Consider the following 17,622-nt stretch of genomic DNA (forward strand, 5'->3'; position numbering starts at 1 on the left):
ATAAAAATATTTTCGCACGCATCGTTAGGAGCTCGCGCCACTGACTACCATTCGGAACCAGATTTACCATATCTTAATACAGATGGCACACACGCAGCGTTCCCAATAAATCAACTGTGACAAATAAAGCGAACAAGAACAAGCCGAAAAACCTACTACGAAACAAAGTGATTTGAGCAAGTGAGGAGTGATTTCGAGGGGCGTAGGAACGCGACAAATTTGTCTGGCGTGTTCCATTGTTAACCGGGTCCGGGATACCCGGTGTGTGGTGTGAGGTGGGCGACAGTGTTTATGTGATTGGCGCCCTGTATCAGTGGTCAGTGAGCAGAAAAGTGTCCTACGCAGTTGCCATAAACGACGGTAGTGGAATATCAATAGATCTTCTCCGGTGTGACAAAGTTATTGTTGCCTGTTGATTTCTTAGAAGAAAAGAAGAACCGACAATGGCTAAGGCGGGATCATATTTTCCAACTCGAAGGACAATCATTGGAATGGCAGTGCTGCTATGTATGACAGGTGAGTTTTGAAAATTTGATTAGGACATGCATTTGCTGTTTTTCGTACTTACTCATAACATAAAGTTTATGCGTATAAAACGGCAACCCGCAAATTGTGTCACATCATTTTCACAGTAATCTCAACACACTTTCTTCCACCATATTCTTTTAAACTTGTTGAACTTAATGCTGACGTTAAAACATTCCCTACTAAACTGAATTATACCGACAAGTTTCAAGCAATTTGGTCTACAAAGCCTCCTTATGTCGAATAAACAAATCTGTCTAAAATATAAATGCCTAGTCACATTGTGTTATTTTCATGAAAAAAAAAAACAAGTATAGAACGAGCTCACCTTGCATATGCATCCATTAAACGACCCATGGCAAATTGATCCAGGGCCGCATCTAGCTGGACAAAATGTTCGCACCCATACAGTTACTTTAGCTTTATGTTGTATTCGAGAAAGTTTCTCGGCTTTTTTCAATACCAAAAATATTTCAAAATTAGAGTTCTCAAAATCCCTAGTATTTATCAAAATCTGCAATTTAAAATACCTACTCTTTTACAGCCATTTCTTGAAGAAAAAGAATAGATTCGAAAATAAAAGTGCTCCGACATTGCTTAAATTTGGTAGGAACGATCTTTAAAAAAAAATAAGATCTGTAATTTTTTGTTTTGCCATTAGGGTGACCAATTTTATGATAAAGTGGTCCAAAAAATCAAGATTTTTCAAAACTCCAAATTTTCAAAAAATCATAACTTTTGAAACAATAGAACGATTTCTACAAATGTGAAGATTATTTATTCTAGATTATAGAAAAAACAGCGCAAAAAAACTTTAGCAAATGTCAATATCCAAAAATGGTCAAAATATCTGTATTTTTTTTTTATTTTCACAATGTTGGAGCACAACAACTATATTTTTTAAAACGAAAGTTTAACTATTTGTACATAACATATCAAAAAATTAGAACTATTCTCAAAATGTTTTGGAGCTGCATTTTGTTTTTTGAAAATTTTAAAATTTGTTCTCATATTTGTATGATATGACCATATGTCTCTATCACTTTAAAATATCCGGAATTTTTTTATATATATACTGTAACAAACATGGATTACTAGGTGAACTTCATTTAGTAAAAATATACCAACGAATGCACCTACATATTACAAAATGGTAATCCTCCGTGAATTTATTCAGACATTCCATCATAAGTTTCTTGTGAATTATTCCATTAATTCTTCTTATATACTTACGGAACTTTTTGCTTAGATTTCTCCTAGAATTTTTTCTGAGATACTTTGAGGAGCTGCTTCTGAAATTCCTTCAGAAGTGCCTTCAGAGTTTGATCTAAAATTTCTTTCTAAGATTTCTCTGGAGAATTCGAGAATTGATTCTTGGAATCCTAAAGAAGTTTCTTCTTGGATTATTGGAGAAGTTCCTTTAAGGATTTCCTTTTTTAGAGTATTCCTTTGGCAGTTTCTTCTGTGATTTTTCAAGGAGTTTTTTCTTGCATTTCTCTCTGAGATTGACAGGAATTTTGGAATGAACTCTTGAATTATTTCCAGAAGCAACTCCTGGTCATTCTTGGAAAATCTTGGAGGAAACTCAGAAGGAACTCAAGAAGGTATTCGATCAGGAACTTCTAAAGGAATCCTTGAAGGAGCTTCTGCAGGAATTAAAAGGATTTCATTAGGATTCTCTCGAAGGAACCTCCAGAAAAATCTTAGAAAGAGCTTGACCATCAATCTCTGAAGGCACTTCTGAAGGAATGCCTGAAGAAATTCAAGGAGGATTATCACTCTGTAGCAGGCGAGTTCGCTGATATTTTTTACTAACTGAAGTTCACCTAGTAACCCACCCATGACTGTTACAGTATACATAAAAAATATAAAAAATAATGAATATAATTACCGGTTATTTTAAAGTGATGGAGACGTATGGTCATTCCATACAAATATGCAAAACAAAGCAAAGAAAACCGTTCACATCGAAGTTGGTAGTCTGTGATTGACCAGAAAAAATCGAAGTTGCACAGAGATCCAATGAATGGTGCTTGGGACTATCTACACACTCTCAACGTGCACAATTCGAGAGTTCAATATTTTAAGTGGCGTTGGCCACGTCCTTACCCAAGTAACAATTTCATTGCTGATTGGTTTTCTTTGATTTTTATTAGAGTTTTATCACAGTAATAATTAAAACTCACAGTTTTATTACTGCTTTTAAGAAAACCATTGATAAAATGTTTTATAGTGTACTTGAAGATATTCATAAAGACAGATTTTAAGAGTAAACAAAACTTTCCTATATGTAAACCTTCTGGCAATCATTATCACCACAATAAAACTGTTAAAACTCTCACAGATGGCGATCCGTTCGATTACTAACGACATCTGTTGATGGAAAAGCAGAACTACGACACTGCTAGGTTTATTGCGGTAGCGGAGCGGAACGGGTGTGATGGTTAAAACACGTGACTATCACGCCGAGGACCTGGGATCGAATCCCACTCCCGACAAACTCACAAAATGTGAGTTCTTCCCTCGGAAGGGAAGTAAAGCGTGGGTCCCGAGATGAACTAGCCTAGGGCTAAAAATCTCGTTAATACAGACAAAAAAAATATTGCGGTCACCATAAAAGTAAACTTGCTTTTGTTTTATTTTCGCTGATTATGGTTGTCGCCATATTGAAGAATTAGCTAACGTGAATGGAAAATAGTTCAATTTACTCAAATTAGCAATCAATTGATAGCTATAGTTTGCCACCATTTCCATAACATGCTCACATGAACAAACTCTCTCTGCTGAGTTTCCTTGTGATTCGACATAGTTTTACTAAATTCACAAATTGATTTATTTCATTCCAAGATGATAATATTCACTATTTTCGAAGCGCATTAGTTTTATGATTCTGCAACCCCACGGTAAATTCGAATGCGCATAAGCCTACCAGCACAATAACTACTAAAATAATGCTTTGAAATAATCGCTTTCTATTTACGAATGATGTATCCTCCTAAATTTAACGTGCCATCGAAGATGCTTCTCTGCATCTTGAGCTGTCATAGTTTTTGTTGAAAAAAAAAACAACAACAATCGAGAATTTCTCAACTAGGTTTTGAAACGGGTTTATTGCTACTCTTAATGCGATTTGCAAAACCTCTCCAAGAGTGGTCCACTTAGCCGGATGCTCTTAGAGAGGTTATCAAGAGGTTTTGATGTATGATTCAGTTTTATTGCAAGTTTTATAAAATTGGTCATGAAGATCTCTTGTAGAGCCGTACAAAACTTAAAATGTTACTTGGGTACGGTCATCGGGAAAGGGGAAGGAATGTTAGCTCGACAACCGTTGTTATTAGAAACCGTGGAATCCACAGCATCCCCGCAGTTGTCTCGGGAAGAAGTATAAGTCTTTTTTAATTCGTTAGTAGGGTAGGCTAATGTGTGGATCGTGGGGCCACCTTTGGTAGGTGATATGATCCACTAATTATATGAAAATACATGACAATACATGATTTATTTGGTCGCGATAGTAAGGGTAATGCACATACGTCAACGATCGTTGTATATTAAACGCGTCACCGCATTGATGGTTTACACAACCGTGAAAACCGACTTTCTTACGAAAGTTATCGCGCACTTCTGATTTCGCATTCAATATTTGCGTCCCCATCTCCCTACCGAGAAAACCGACCGACTCACGGAAATAGCCGCGCGTTTCCCACAGTATTGTACTTAGAGTATACGGAGAATAAACTTTCAAGCTTATATAGAAATTTTCGAATTCGGCCGGCTTAATTACCTAGCCAATTATTTTGATTTTGCTCAATGATTGTTGTGAACTGCAATCACTTTCTTTTAACATTTTTATCGCTTCAATATTATGCCTGCACCAGAGCTACAAGATTAATTTACAGATATTACAGATTCCAGGATTCCTCATGAAAACGCATTGGCGAAATTACCCCAACTTCTTCTAGAATGTAAAGAAAAAAACTCGGAATGATTTCACCCTGTTCCATGTCGTCGGATGACCACAACCACTCCTTAACTCCTACTGTTTGCTACCAAGTGTGCATCTATTTTTATCACTTCACGAGTGCAACTGCCTCAAACACGCGTAACTTTTCGTTTTTTTTTCGCCGAACAATGCAACCCGATCGAGATCCCAACATCGCAACTACCCCAAACACGTATCATTTTTCATTTTTTCTTCGAACAATGCCAGCTGATCGAGATCCCCTTCACTACTGCCCCAAACACGCGTCATTTTTCACTTTTTCCTTCGAACAATCCGTATGGGGCTGTCCATTAATTACGTAAGGGATTTTTTGCGATTTTTCGATACCCCCTCCCCCCCTTGTAAGATTTTTTGTATGACAACCCAATTTTATTTGTATGGCGCGTAAGATTTCTCAAAACCCCCTCCCTCCATAAACCCTTACGTAATTAATGGACAGCCCCTATGGTCATTCCATGCAAATATGAACATTTTGTAAAAATATTTAAACTTTCGTAAAAAAAATATGAAATAAAGTCGTTGTGGTCCAACATTGTAAAAAAAAAAAAAAAACAAAAAATACTGATAATTTGACCATTTTTTGAATATTGACGTTTACTAAAGTTTGTTCGCGATATTTTTTTTTCTTAAATCTAGAACTAATAACTTTTCCATTTGTGATAATCGATTGCAAATTGGTCTATTGGTACAGAAGTTATGATTTATTATAAATTTGGAGTTTTGAAAAGTCTTGATTTTTGATCTACCTAATGATGAAACAAAAATATACGGGTCTAATTATTTTTGGTAAAGATCATTCCTACTTAATTTGAGCAATATTATTTTCGAATATATATTCTTTTTTCATGGAACGGCTGAATATATATTTAGATACTTCTTTTTTATCTGCTCTAGGACACATTCTACCGTGACGTTACAACGTTTTGACGCCTTTTCAGTCAGATTTTCCACTATAACTCGTAAATTCGACCGTAAATCCTCAAATATGATTGAATATTCGGATTCCTTGTAAAATTTTCAATAAGTATGATCTGTTGAACAGTAAGTTTTCATCGGAAAAGTATGTTAAAAATGGGAATTAGTAGCGTGACGGTTTACGGTCGAATTTACGAGTTATAGTGGAAAATCTGACTGAAAAGGCGTCAAAACGTTATAACGTCACGGTAGAATGTGTCCTAGATTTTTGAAATGGTCATATCAATTTGAAAAAGATTAAAAATGTACGCTCTCATGGTGATGATGATGCATATAATCGTAAAGCTGCCAGCTAACATGGTGCGTAGCATGTCAAATTGCGTTGACACGGCTGTCTCGTTTCGTTCTTTCCTCAATTCCGTGGACGCACAACTGACGACGCAACGAAAAGACTAGCGAAATTATTAACCCAAGCAGCTATGACATAAAGTGTGTGACCGGTCATTGGCATCCGAACTGAATGGAAACCACCTTGACAGTAAAATCTGACCTAGAAATAGATTTTCACCCGCTCCGTTTGGGTCCACTCAATGAACAGCATATTCCTGCGCGCGGTGCAATAAATCCGCTAATTCTGCCAGTTTCATCGCTAGTACCTAGCTAGACTAGGCCTACGTCTAAGTAAAACACAACCACTCGACGATGGCATGGCAGATATACGCGATAGTGGCCAGCGCCCTGGTGCGTGTTTGCAACTGCACTCGATGCATGTAAGTTGGTGTGACATCACACACAAACATCAATTGAAATGCAAGGAAGGGACGCATCTCTAGTTACACTTCGCGCAAACATTCAACAGCTTTATTTATGCCCAGTGAGTAATACCATAACTCTCAGACACGTCGCGTAGCCGGCTAGAAGAAGCAACTCGAGCATCCATCTTCTCGGTCTGGTTTGTTTGTTGCGGTAGTTCCTTGTCAAAATAGGTTACGCATGTTATAAAACAAACTGAAACTGGGTGATGGATCGACTGGTGGGGTTTGTTAGGGCTAATAGGCAGGTGTTCCGAATCTGTCGATGATGTTTTTATAGTACATAAGTAACAGTTGTATGTGATGATCGATCTTGAAGATGAGATCGTTTAATTATAGTTTATGACCAATTGCAAGGGATGTTGATTAATTGGGTTACCCAATTGGGTAATTGGGTTAAACACAAGATATCTAAATCGCTAGAGATACGGTTAGCATATTGTGGAAAGGAACGCTCAAAAAATTAGCTCTTCGACAGCAAATAAATAGCGGTAGACATAAAGTGAGTTGAACCGTGGTATAGAAATCGCTATTACTAATATAATCTATTTTAAATAATCTTATCTGTAGTACATAGTTGTATATAGCGTGGACTGTGTTCTTATTTTCTGGGAAGGATAAGGCTTGCAGAAGGTACATATCAAAGCTGACAATTATTCAAAAACCTAATATAGAAATACCTTTCCCGAATCAAAGCATTTAAAGTAGCGAGAAGGGACTACTTTCCCTACAACAATACCATTGTGGTCAACCCTTTCGTCACAGTGGAGCCACCAGCAGGTATTTCTTCGCATCCCTAATCTTGAGGACCTAATCCAACATCTACGAACTTTGTGACACGCTCTTGTATTGCAACTGCACTGAAATATCAAGAACTCACGCATCATCATAATTTAATCTCTCTGTAAGGCCAATGCGCTTGCAACGCAGAAGGATATGCTGACATGGGGACTTTGTCTACCGTAGACCTTTCCGACGACCCCATTCTAAACCATGGATTCGGATCAAAACTAGTAGGCTGCCAGCACTACAAAGACATACCACATGACACCTGGGTAACCGTCTTCCGAATCCTAAGGCGACTGACATCGCTACTCCTCCAGCCCACATGCACTTTCTCTGTAGTTCTTAGATAATGTGGGCGATTAACTCCATCTCTACGTCCAGCGTCGTATCATCCACGTCCTTCTCCTCCTCTTACACAGGAGAGCTATCTCGTCGGTTTTCGTAATCAACAAGATCGCGTCTATGGCAAGGCATACGGCCGACCTTCTCTACCGGAAGCCGAACTGGTTACTCGAGAGGCCATCTACAACAGTCTGTTTAGAATGATCCTCTCGAGCCCTAACGTACCGAGCAAGCATGTTGGTCTGTATGCCGACGGGTCACCGGGTGGTTTCTTCGCCTTTGGACATAGGACCAGGCTCTACCGTTTCCAAACCTCTGGGAAATCACCCTCATCCAGGCATTTCTACAAAGCTTTTTAAGGCCTTTTTAAGAATTCCATCCGAACCTGAGACGTACCCTAGACTAAAACATTTTTGCTATCCGCGCATGTTCCTCATTGGGGACCCTTCTCTCATCGCCACCCTAGGCCTCATGGAGTTCTACGACAGGACACCAAGAACTCGGGTCATGATGCGCGAAAAGCCGCTCGTTGATCGTATCCAGCATCTCCTGCCCTGTCAGCTCAGCCGTCAACAGATAAGCATCTGGGAGAACTGATCTATCGACCACCAAGGAGGTGCAAAACAACAACAGAAGAAGACTTCGCCGATTTTAGGGACCACGAGACCCACGTAAGATGTAGACTCCAACTCCTTGACAGGGTACTTACCCTTGTTGTCCATTTCACCGTCGAATACACGGTATGGATCCGATATGATGGCAATATCCGTCCCACGCTCGATAACTACCTGACACAGCAGTTTCTAGGCGGTTCAACTGCGATACATGCACAGCTTGATTCTGTCTGGGGCTTTGCAGTTCGAAGACTTATGTTCCGGTTGAATCACTTCGTTGAGCATGTACACAGACCATCACATCTTAAGCTTCCGTGCTTTAACGAAACGAATGCATTGGCATTGGTCGTCACTAGTAGCCGAATCAAGGCCACCTGTTCTCTATTGCCGTAGTGCCATGACCAGCTTCTTTGCATCCGTAATCTCATCTAGGTTTTAATACTGGAGAGTATTAAAACAGTAAAGCAGTGAGAGCTTTCACCGTTATTCTATTCCTTTGCCTGACACTTGTAGGCTCTTATACATGGTGTCTTTTCCAAGCTCAATGACCATTTCACCGCTACGATTATGTCTGAGGTTTCAGTGCCGTTTTCGGGAGGAGTGGGGTCTTTCACGAAAGCCTCACGCAACCTCTTAAAAGGCCCCCTGAAGCCCCAAGCAACCTCTGAAACGTCCCGCATCCTCTCTGAAGGATCCTAAAAGCTCCCTTGCACTCCATAGACGTATGCGCCGAACTTTCGGCGTGAAATCGTTGTGCGTCAGTGTGTAGCTTATCAAGCAATTGAGAGCAAAGTTAATTGTCTTCTAATGAATGGATTACAACGAGAGGACATCTAGTACTGTGCTGCTACCAGGGACGTACAATTTCGTTTCAATGATACACTTTCATGCAGCATTTGAATGAGTCACTTCAACCGTTTCATACATTTTTCTAATAACTCGGTTCTTTTTAAAAACTTTTCCGCTCATCGTAGCACTCGGTAGTCTCCCACCCGGTCGCATTGCTTGTGCTTCACCCGTCAGAGAATTAGTGTCTCACTGGTGCGCACTAGTCCTCAATGGTTACAGGCGCCGATTAATTGGATTTAAATGGTCGAATTTGTTATCCTCTTTCATAAAACATAATTATCATTCTATTGGCGGGCACCACTATTGAGAAATGCGGTTCAAATAGTGTTTTTAGCATGTTGAAGTATTTCAATGACTCATAAATGGCCGGGGTTCTGCTAAACCGAACTAAGCGCCAAAAACTTTATTCCGAGATAATTAAGCTTAAAGTTCAACCACTCACATATAAACAACAGCTAAGATTATTTGAAACTTTTCCACACACATGTGACTTACAAGCCTTTATTAATCATCAGAGACGAAGAATACATGTAAATTATTTGAAATCATTGATATAATTACATTTAATTTTTTCGTACTTCGCACTCAGTTCACTCTGGCTGAACAAAAACATTGGAATATGGCTTATAGTTCAGTGTGGCTGACTGTGTTTCGTTGTTTCATAGAAAACCATTCGGATTGTAAAAAAAACTCGATTTTTCATCATCTATGAAGTTGAAATCGATATCACTCACAATTTTCTACATGAATTAGAGAGGACGCGTATATTATGGTAGCATGGAGGTTTCAAAATAGTTTGAAATATGAACGGCGGAAGCCCTCCCAGCTCAGCCCTTCCCACCTCTGATTTTTTATAGGCGGTGCATGTGCAGGCACAGAGCAAGAGTGATTATGTAAAATGATGTCCTTGCATGTCCTGAGGTCCTGAGATGTGAAAATGGAGCAATTTGTGTACTGGTCGAAGAAAACCATGAAAATGATCTGCCAAAGTGAACTAAGACAAAAAAAAATTCGAAAATATTAAAGAGATTCGAACTTGGATCCTTTAAGTGATAACCTAGCACTTTACCTCTAAATCATTTTATTTAGCTGAAGGTCAGTCGTTAAGTCTGAATCAAGTTCTAAACATTCTTCTCTAGCATGGTTTTCGTGAAAACGCCATTTTTCGATCAGCCAAAGCGAACCAAGTGTTTGATTTTTTTCAAGCTTTGTAATCCTTATTAGCCTTGTTGTTCAATGACGGCTTCTGTGTTAAATTACACAGCGTAACAAAAAATAACTTTTTGTCTGTCTCAAGAGCAAACTTATGTGTCTCCGAAGGGTTTTGGGCCGCTGAATCCGAATCCGAGCTCAGATTTGCTCTAACACGTCACAATTTTGTGCTATACCTCAATTTATAGGGCAAAATATGCGATTTTTGGCTTTTTTGACTGCAAGCCATTAAGCAAGGAAATATTTTTTTCAAGCAATCAAAAGATTAATTGGTCAATTAACATCTAAATTAACGACTTATGCAAAATATTTCGTTTTACCAAGTCGAATTTGATAGTTTTAAGCGATTTATGATAGGTACGATATTTCCCATACAAGTCACCCTCCAAAAGTTGCATGCAAGTTTTCATACTAACATAAAATGCTTAAATCTATCAAATTTGATTAGATAAAACGAAATATTTTGCATGAGTCGTTAATTTAGATGTTAATTGACCAATTAACCTTTTGGTTGCTTAAAAAAAATATTTCCTTGCTTAATGGCTTGCAGTCAAATAAGCCCAAAATCGCATATTTTGCCCTATAAATTGAGGTATAGCACAAAATTGTGACGTGTTAGAGCAAATCTGAGCCCCGATTCGGATTCAGCGGCCCAAAATCCTTCGGAGACACAAAAGTTTGCTCTTGAGACAAAAAAATGTTGCGCTGTGTTATCAGTATGAGGTTTGTCGACATAACGCAGGTATTTAAAACCAGTTGATTTTTGTATTGTTGAGAATAAATAGATTCTAAAATGCAGAGGATTTGGTTCGGTCTGGCTGAATGTGATTTGGAAAAATGGCGATCAGCCCCATCGAAACATAATTGTATTCTCCAACATCCGTATTCCTAAAAAATGTGTTCATTTCTCCCACAGATTGTTACTATGAGTCGGTTGGAAGTTAGAAATTTGACGGCGATTAGCATAACTTGAAATGTTCTTCATCTGGACCAACACTAAAACATTTCGCTGATTCTATGGAATGGTTTACAGTTCACTCTGGTTGGATGCAATTTTATTTTTTGTATGTTCTGCCAAACAGAAATTTTGAATTTACTCCACGAAGAGCTGTCAGAATTACTGCATTTTTACATGGAAGGAGGATCATCAATTTCTTCATCCAATGGTAAAGAAAACTCAATTTTTCAAAAAATGGTCTTTGGTTCGGTTTAGCAGAACCCCGACCAAATGAAACGAAAATCCAAGTGTATCATTTCATGTTTCATACACACTTGTTTCTGTTGCAGCAGCGAACGAGTGTATTGCTGGGTGAGAGATGAAGCATCACAGCAGTCCGTTCGTATGGGAAACGATTTGCTACGTCTGTCGTACGTCATGTTTTCCTTTCGAAATTGCACGACCCTGGCTGCTACAGAAGTTTTCTGGTTTTGAGGCTGGTTGCTTTTGTGAGGAGCGGTATGCCGATCGCCGTGGGCCGCCGATTGCTACGCCGACACGCCGATGCTTTCTGGTACGATTTCCAACACCCCATGGGAACGTTGTATTAGTCGAACGCCTGGAACCTCTTTGAAACTTCGCTAGAACCTCCTGGAACCCTTGATTGATTGATTTGTCTTTATTAAAGAGACTTTCAGCCCTTGGCTGGTTTGTCTCTATCCTAAACATCCTGGAACCCTCTGAATATCATTAGAATGCCTCAGAACCTTCTGGAACACTCTTGGAACCTTATAATACCCCTGGACCCCCATTGAAGCCTCATGTGACTTCTAAATCCCCCTGAAAAATCTCCGAAACCCATTGGTAGTGAACACCTTCTGAAACACTCTTAGAACCTTCTAAAATCCCCTAGAACCCCATTAAAGCCTCATGGAGCCTCCTAAATCGCCCTGAGAAATTCCCGATGAAAGTGACACATCTGAACAGAACGTGAGCCAAAAATGAACAGAGCAAGTTCATTTTTACGCACGAGGACGTAAGTAGACAGTAATCTCTTGAACACCCGCTCAGTTCACAATGTTGATCAAAGCGTTTTGCGTTATTCCATCACTCACATAATTGCTATCAAATTCAGTTTATACATAAATTGTGGTCTACCGTACTGCGAATTTAACGGGAAGCTAAACTGAACGTGTTCAAGCGCAACTGACCTTTAAAGCCCGTCTCAAACCACCTGAAATCATTTTAAACCTCCCTGGAGCCCTTGAAATGCAATTGTCCTAAAGCGCTCCTGAAACCCCTTGAATGCTCCCTGATATCGCCTCTGCAACCTCATGAACCCTGAATGCATGATTAAATTATTCGAAGCAGTTAAAAAGACACGGACACGTTCAATGCTTCCAGTGAGCTGTTCGCTTTTTAAAGAAAGCACGACACTAGACAACGCCCAGTGGCACAGCTGAAAACTTTTTCTGACAGCTGTGGCGGTAATCGAACCCGCGGTCCTCAGCACGATGCAACCAAATGCTTGGTGACACTAGCCGCATGACCACGAAGCCAAACAAGAAGTTATGGTAGACAAGCTGAAAAAACTTTGGCGCTGTCCATAAACTACGTAGACTCATTTTTGTCAATCTCAGACCCACCCCCCTCCCCCCTCGGAGACTTTTGTTCATATAAAATTTTCGAAATTTGTATGGACCGTAGACTTTAGCCAGAACCTGGCCAGAAGGGCTGTCACTGATGCTTGCTAGGGGAAGGGCACGCAAGGGGAATAACACTAAACTATACTATACTAATTAATGATAAGTTTTTTTTTAGAATGTTTCAGATATATGTACCAGCAAATCTGGTAAATGCCAGTAAAGGGCAATATATAACATTGTAAACTGATTTAATTTTGCCAGTACAGATTCAGAAGATGGATTATGAATCTAGGGGAAATGCAATGACTAAATATTAGTTTGATATAATAACAATGAAATAGATTTGTTAAACGATGCATGTAAGGTAAATTCCTACAGATATAAATTCGTGGTGGCTTCTATATTTGTTGTCGGGTTTCAATTAAAATTCATAGAACACATTTGGATAGTGTTCAATTATTAGTGAGTCATACCTTTCCTGGCGTTAGAACTAAAAGAATAAATCAAAAATGGTTTAACCCTTTGGAGCCGCTCCTGCCGCAACCTCGCTGCCCTCGAATACGTTTGTTATGCTCGGTTTCATCACCGGGGTCACACGTATGGCATGCTTTTTATATACAAGATGACTGATTCGATTCCCGTTCCAGGTAGGGATTTATTTCAGTAAATGATAAAAACACCCAGGGTCTCCAGTTAGCCTAGTAGTTAATGCTATGGATCGCCAATCCGGAGACGGCGGGTTCGATTCCCGCTTCGGTCGGGGAAATTTACTCGATTCCCTGGACATAGTGTATCATTGTCCTTGCCTCACAATATACAAATTCATGCAACGGCAAGCAAAGAAAGCCCTTCAATTAATAACTGTGGTAGTGCTCAAAGAACACTAAGTTGAAACGAGGTAGGCCAAGTTCCAGTGGGAACTTAGAGCCATAAAGAAGAAGAAGATAAAAACCTACCGAGAAAACATGAAAATTCAATTCTTCCAATTCAAGATAAGTGTTGTCCATTACAAAGAGTTAGTAATTTTCAGTTCGTGATGTCTCTTCAGAGGTCGTACATTGTGACTTAAATCAGACTCGCAAGCGGTAGAATCCGGTTTACCACCTGATCGCTTCCCAATGATCGCCGTATCAATTTCAACTAATCAAGCATTGATTTGAATTCCTGCAATCCTGCCCATAGCTAACGCAACACACATAAATCTCATTGAGCAAGCAATACTACCATTTCAATTTTCTTCCATTCACTCTACCGTGGCACGAGAACTTGCTCTTTCCATTTGTACTACAAACCCTACGCAGGCGTAAAATAACGAACGACTTCCAATTTGTCAATCTCTAGACGCCACACACCGCTCGCTCGCCTCGCAGTCAATAGCTTCTCTAATGTGTAGGTTTAACAGCCCTTTGGTGGAAACCTTCTTTCGCCCGTTTGGACGACGCTTCTTCTCTTCTGTGATGGACCGCGATCCGTTCACAGGTAATAAAGTCATCAATTGTGGTAACACCAAGCGGCGCCGCTGCCGCACCGTGGTGCGCCGGAAAGCAATTTAATTAGTCGTAAAAATGCACCGCTTCGGGACATGTTCCACGTTGCACAGTGGTTCGGATCTAGAGGTTGAAAATTTCGAACTTCTGGGAATCGAACTAGTCAGCCTCAGCAAGGTCTTCAGGATACCTACGCGTTTACCGCTAAGGCTATATGTGCCTTTTTATGTACAATCAAGCTAAATCTTGCCAAGGTTTTTCTTTTAATACAATTGATTTATGCATGCATTTATGCATTATCAGCTACAAAACATGTCCAAGATAACGGTTTTGTCAGATGTTCAAGAACATGAACCTCTGTGCACGTGCGCTTTAGCAATGGTCCGGTTGGTGGTACATATGTGACGGCATGCCATACCTTGGCCAAGCAAGTAGGTACCATTACCTACATGCTCCATATGAGGATGTAGATAAAATTTTTACTACATTTTTATATTGTTGCTGTTGGCCGTACTTCTCTGGTGGTGATCTCTGACTGGGCAAGAGTGGAACGCGAAAAATTACCCATCATGGTAGCGAATGCCGATGGCACTGAATCACGGAATGCATTTCTCATCTGAATGAAGATTGTTGCACGTAGCACGTACAGGACGAGGATTGAAAAAGGTTTCACAAATCACTTAGACTCTATGGTTTGCTGTGAGCTGTGGCGATGTCTAGGGGAGTAGGACTCATCAATTATCTTGGTGGAAAAACTTGCACGCTGAAACGCTGAATAGATGGGGTCTATGATAGGTTATGTAAATGTTTGTTTTCCATGTTTCTTCAATGGTTCCCTTCGATGCATTGGTTCAAGTGTTAACGAGTAGAGCTATTACATTCTGTTGATTATTGTGCAGTGCTGCATCGTCATAACATAACCCAGTTAGTTTGATAGGCATAGCCTTCGATTACACTGCTCGACAAAATTTTACAAAATTTGGTGTTATGGGATGAGAAAAAAAAAATAACAGGGGTTTGGGATCCTAGAAGTGTCACAGTGAAAGAATTTTTGAAAAATGTTCAACCGGACCTTCACAGTTCAAAATCGAAGTTTGTATGGAGAACTTGAGGTGTGCAATTGATATGCGCATTGTAACGTGCTGTGTATATTTTTAGGCGTTTTCGGTATTTGGGTTAGTTTCGTTATTGTCTAACGCCTAAATATATGCACAGCGCGTTCTAATGCACATATCAATTGAACACCCCAAGTTCTCCATACAAACTTCGGTTTTGAACTGTGAAGGCCCGGTCCAATATTTTTCAAAAACTTTTTCACTATGACACTTCTAGGGTCCCGAACCCCTGTTATTTTATTTCTCATCCCATAACAAAATTTAGTGTTAAAAGGTGTTATCAATCAAACGATGAGTAAACCGAATGTTTAACCAGGAAAAAGATACGTTTTACAATTTTTCATCACTTGACCTACTACTCAGTTGATTACTAGGGCACTACGTGAGCAATGTTATTCTATTTTACTAAACGAACATCTTAACATTTGTTTGCACAACATCACAATTACTATACCATATAATCGAAAACAGTGTGCCAATTTAATCGGTCAATTTGATCAATCACCAAGTACTTCCATCTTCAAGAGTATCATATAATTTTATTCCTAATAACAGGCTTGGTTGAATGGCTATATTATGCGACTATTATTCAAGGAATACAGAAACAACATGCTTGATTTTCCGGATATGCCGAAACCAGTTCCGGTAGGGAAAAGGACTTTCTAGAATCATATTCTGCTATAGAGTGTAGAAGCTAGAAATGTTCACTTGTATTCAATTCAAATAAACATCATGCAAAGAGCAAAAAATCTAGGATTTTTTATGAATTCCTTCAGGGACACCTTCACAAATTCCTCTCAAGTATTTATTCAGAAACTTGTCCAAGAATTTCTTCTTCGTGAATTCTTCCATGGACGTCTTGTGGAGTTCCGATAGTGATTGTTTCAGGGCGTGTTCTAAGAAATGCTTTAGGAATTCCTCGCACGACTCCTGCAGAAATTTTACAGACAATTTTGCAAGGATGCATCGACGAATTCCTCCAGCAATTTCTCCATAGCTTCTTTCGATGATTTCATCATGAATTCCTACAGAGATTTCTTCTAGAATTCTTCTAGATAATTCACCAGACATTCCTCCGGGAATTTCCCCTGGGATATCTTAAGAGTTTTCTCCAGTAATTCTTCCAGTGCTTCACCAGATATCCCTTTAGGTTTCTCTGCTGGTATTCCATCAGAGATTTATTCACTGATTTGCCCATATATTCTTTCAAGAATTCTGCTAGAGATTGTTCTAATAGTTCCATTTGAAATTATTCGAAATATTTCTGTAGGAATTTCACAAGAAATTATTCATAAATTAATTCAAGAATTTCTTGTAAATTTGTCCAACAAAATCTGTAGGAATCCAATTAGTCCATCTAAGGATTCTTTTCATAACTCGTCTAGAATTTACTGCAGACATGGATACCTTCAGATTTTTCCTCAGAAACTGCTCTTGGGATTCTCTCATGAATTCTTCCTGGGATTCCTCCATAAGTTCCTCCAAGAATAACTCTAGGAGTTTCTGCGCAAATTTAAGAACTCTATCAGGAATACCTCTGAGAATTCTTGCGTCCTCTAAAATTTCCTCCAGAAACTCCAATTAAGATTCCTACAGTCATTCCTCCAGGAATATCTTCAGGGTTATCAAAGAATTCCTCCAGGGTTTCCTCTTGGGATTGCTCCAGTGAATCTCTGAGAAATTCCTCCAGTAATTTATCTAGATTTTTCTCTTGGAATTCCTCCAAGGATTTCTCCAAGAAATACTCTAAGAGTCTGTTCTAATTGGAGAAATAAAATTAATTTTTAATTAAATTTGAAAGTTCGACACTTAAACTTGACAGTTCTCCTAAGGAAATAGTTATCGAACTGTCAAGTTTAAGTGAAAAATAATTTAAATTCGCCAATTGGAACAAACCCTAAGGATTCTTCCGAGAATTTATGCAGGGATTCCTCCGCGAACTTCTCTACAGATTTCTCTAGGAATTCCTTCAGGATTTGCTCCACGCATTCTTCTAGGAATTCCTTCATGGAATCCTTTAGATATTGCACTAAGGATTTCTCTAGGAATACCTCCAGAAGTTCCTCCAAGAATTCATCCAGGGATTTACATTGGGATTTCTATATGGATTCCTCCAGAGGTTTTTCTCTAGGCTTGCCTCCAGGAATTTCATCAGGTAATCTTCCAGGAATTCCTCCAGTGACTACCCCAAGATTTTTTCCGAGAATTCATCAAGTAATTACCCCAGGAACTCTTCCAGGGATTCCTTCAGGAATTCTTCCAGGAACTCCTGCAGAAATTCCTCCAGAAATTTTGCTAGGAATTTCTCCAGTAAATTCTCCATGAAATTATCCAGGAATTCCTTCAGAAATTTCTCCAGGAATTCGTCCCGGAATTTATCTA

At 39.2% G+C, this 17,622-nt stretch overlaps 1 protein-coding gene across 8 annotated transcripts in view; it reads left to right on the forward strand.

The window, feature by feature from the left end:
- LOC109425860 (uncharacterized) overlaps positions 1–17,622 on the forward strand; it is a 145,515-nt gene that overhangs the window by 36,760 nt on the left and 91,133 nt on the right. For 4 of the 8 annotated variants that reach the window (XM_062842520.1, XM_062842516.1, XM_062842522.1 and 1 more), the window contains exon 2: positions 83–516. In XM_062842520.1, the coding sequence (XP_062698504.1) occupies positions 444–516 (73 nt within the window). In that variant the 5' untranslated portion in view covers positions 83–443. Of the gene's footprint in view, positions 1–28; positions 517–17,622 lie in introns of all 8 variants that reach the window. The other 4 variants (XM_062842515.1, XM_062842518.1, XM_062842519.1 and 1 more) reach the window with 3 other exon arrangements.

Source organism: Aedes albopictus, chromosome 3, assembly GCF_035046485.1.
Source record: "Aedes albopictus strain Foshan chromosome 3, AalbF5, whole genome shotgun sequence".
Lineage (NCBI taxonomy): Eukaryota > Metazoa > Arthropoda > Insecta > Diptera > Culicidae > Aedes > Aedes albopictus.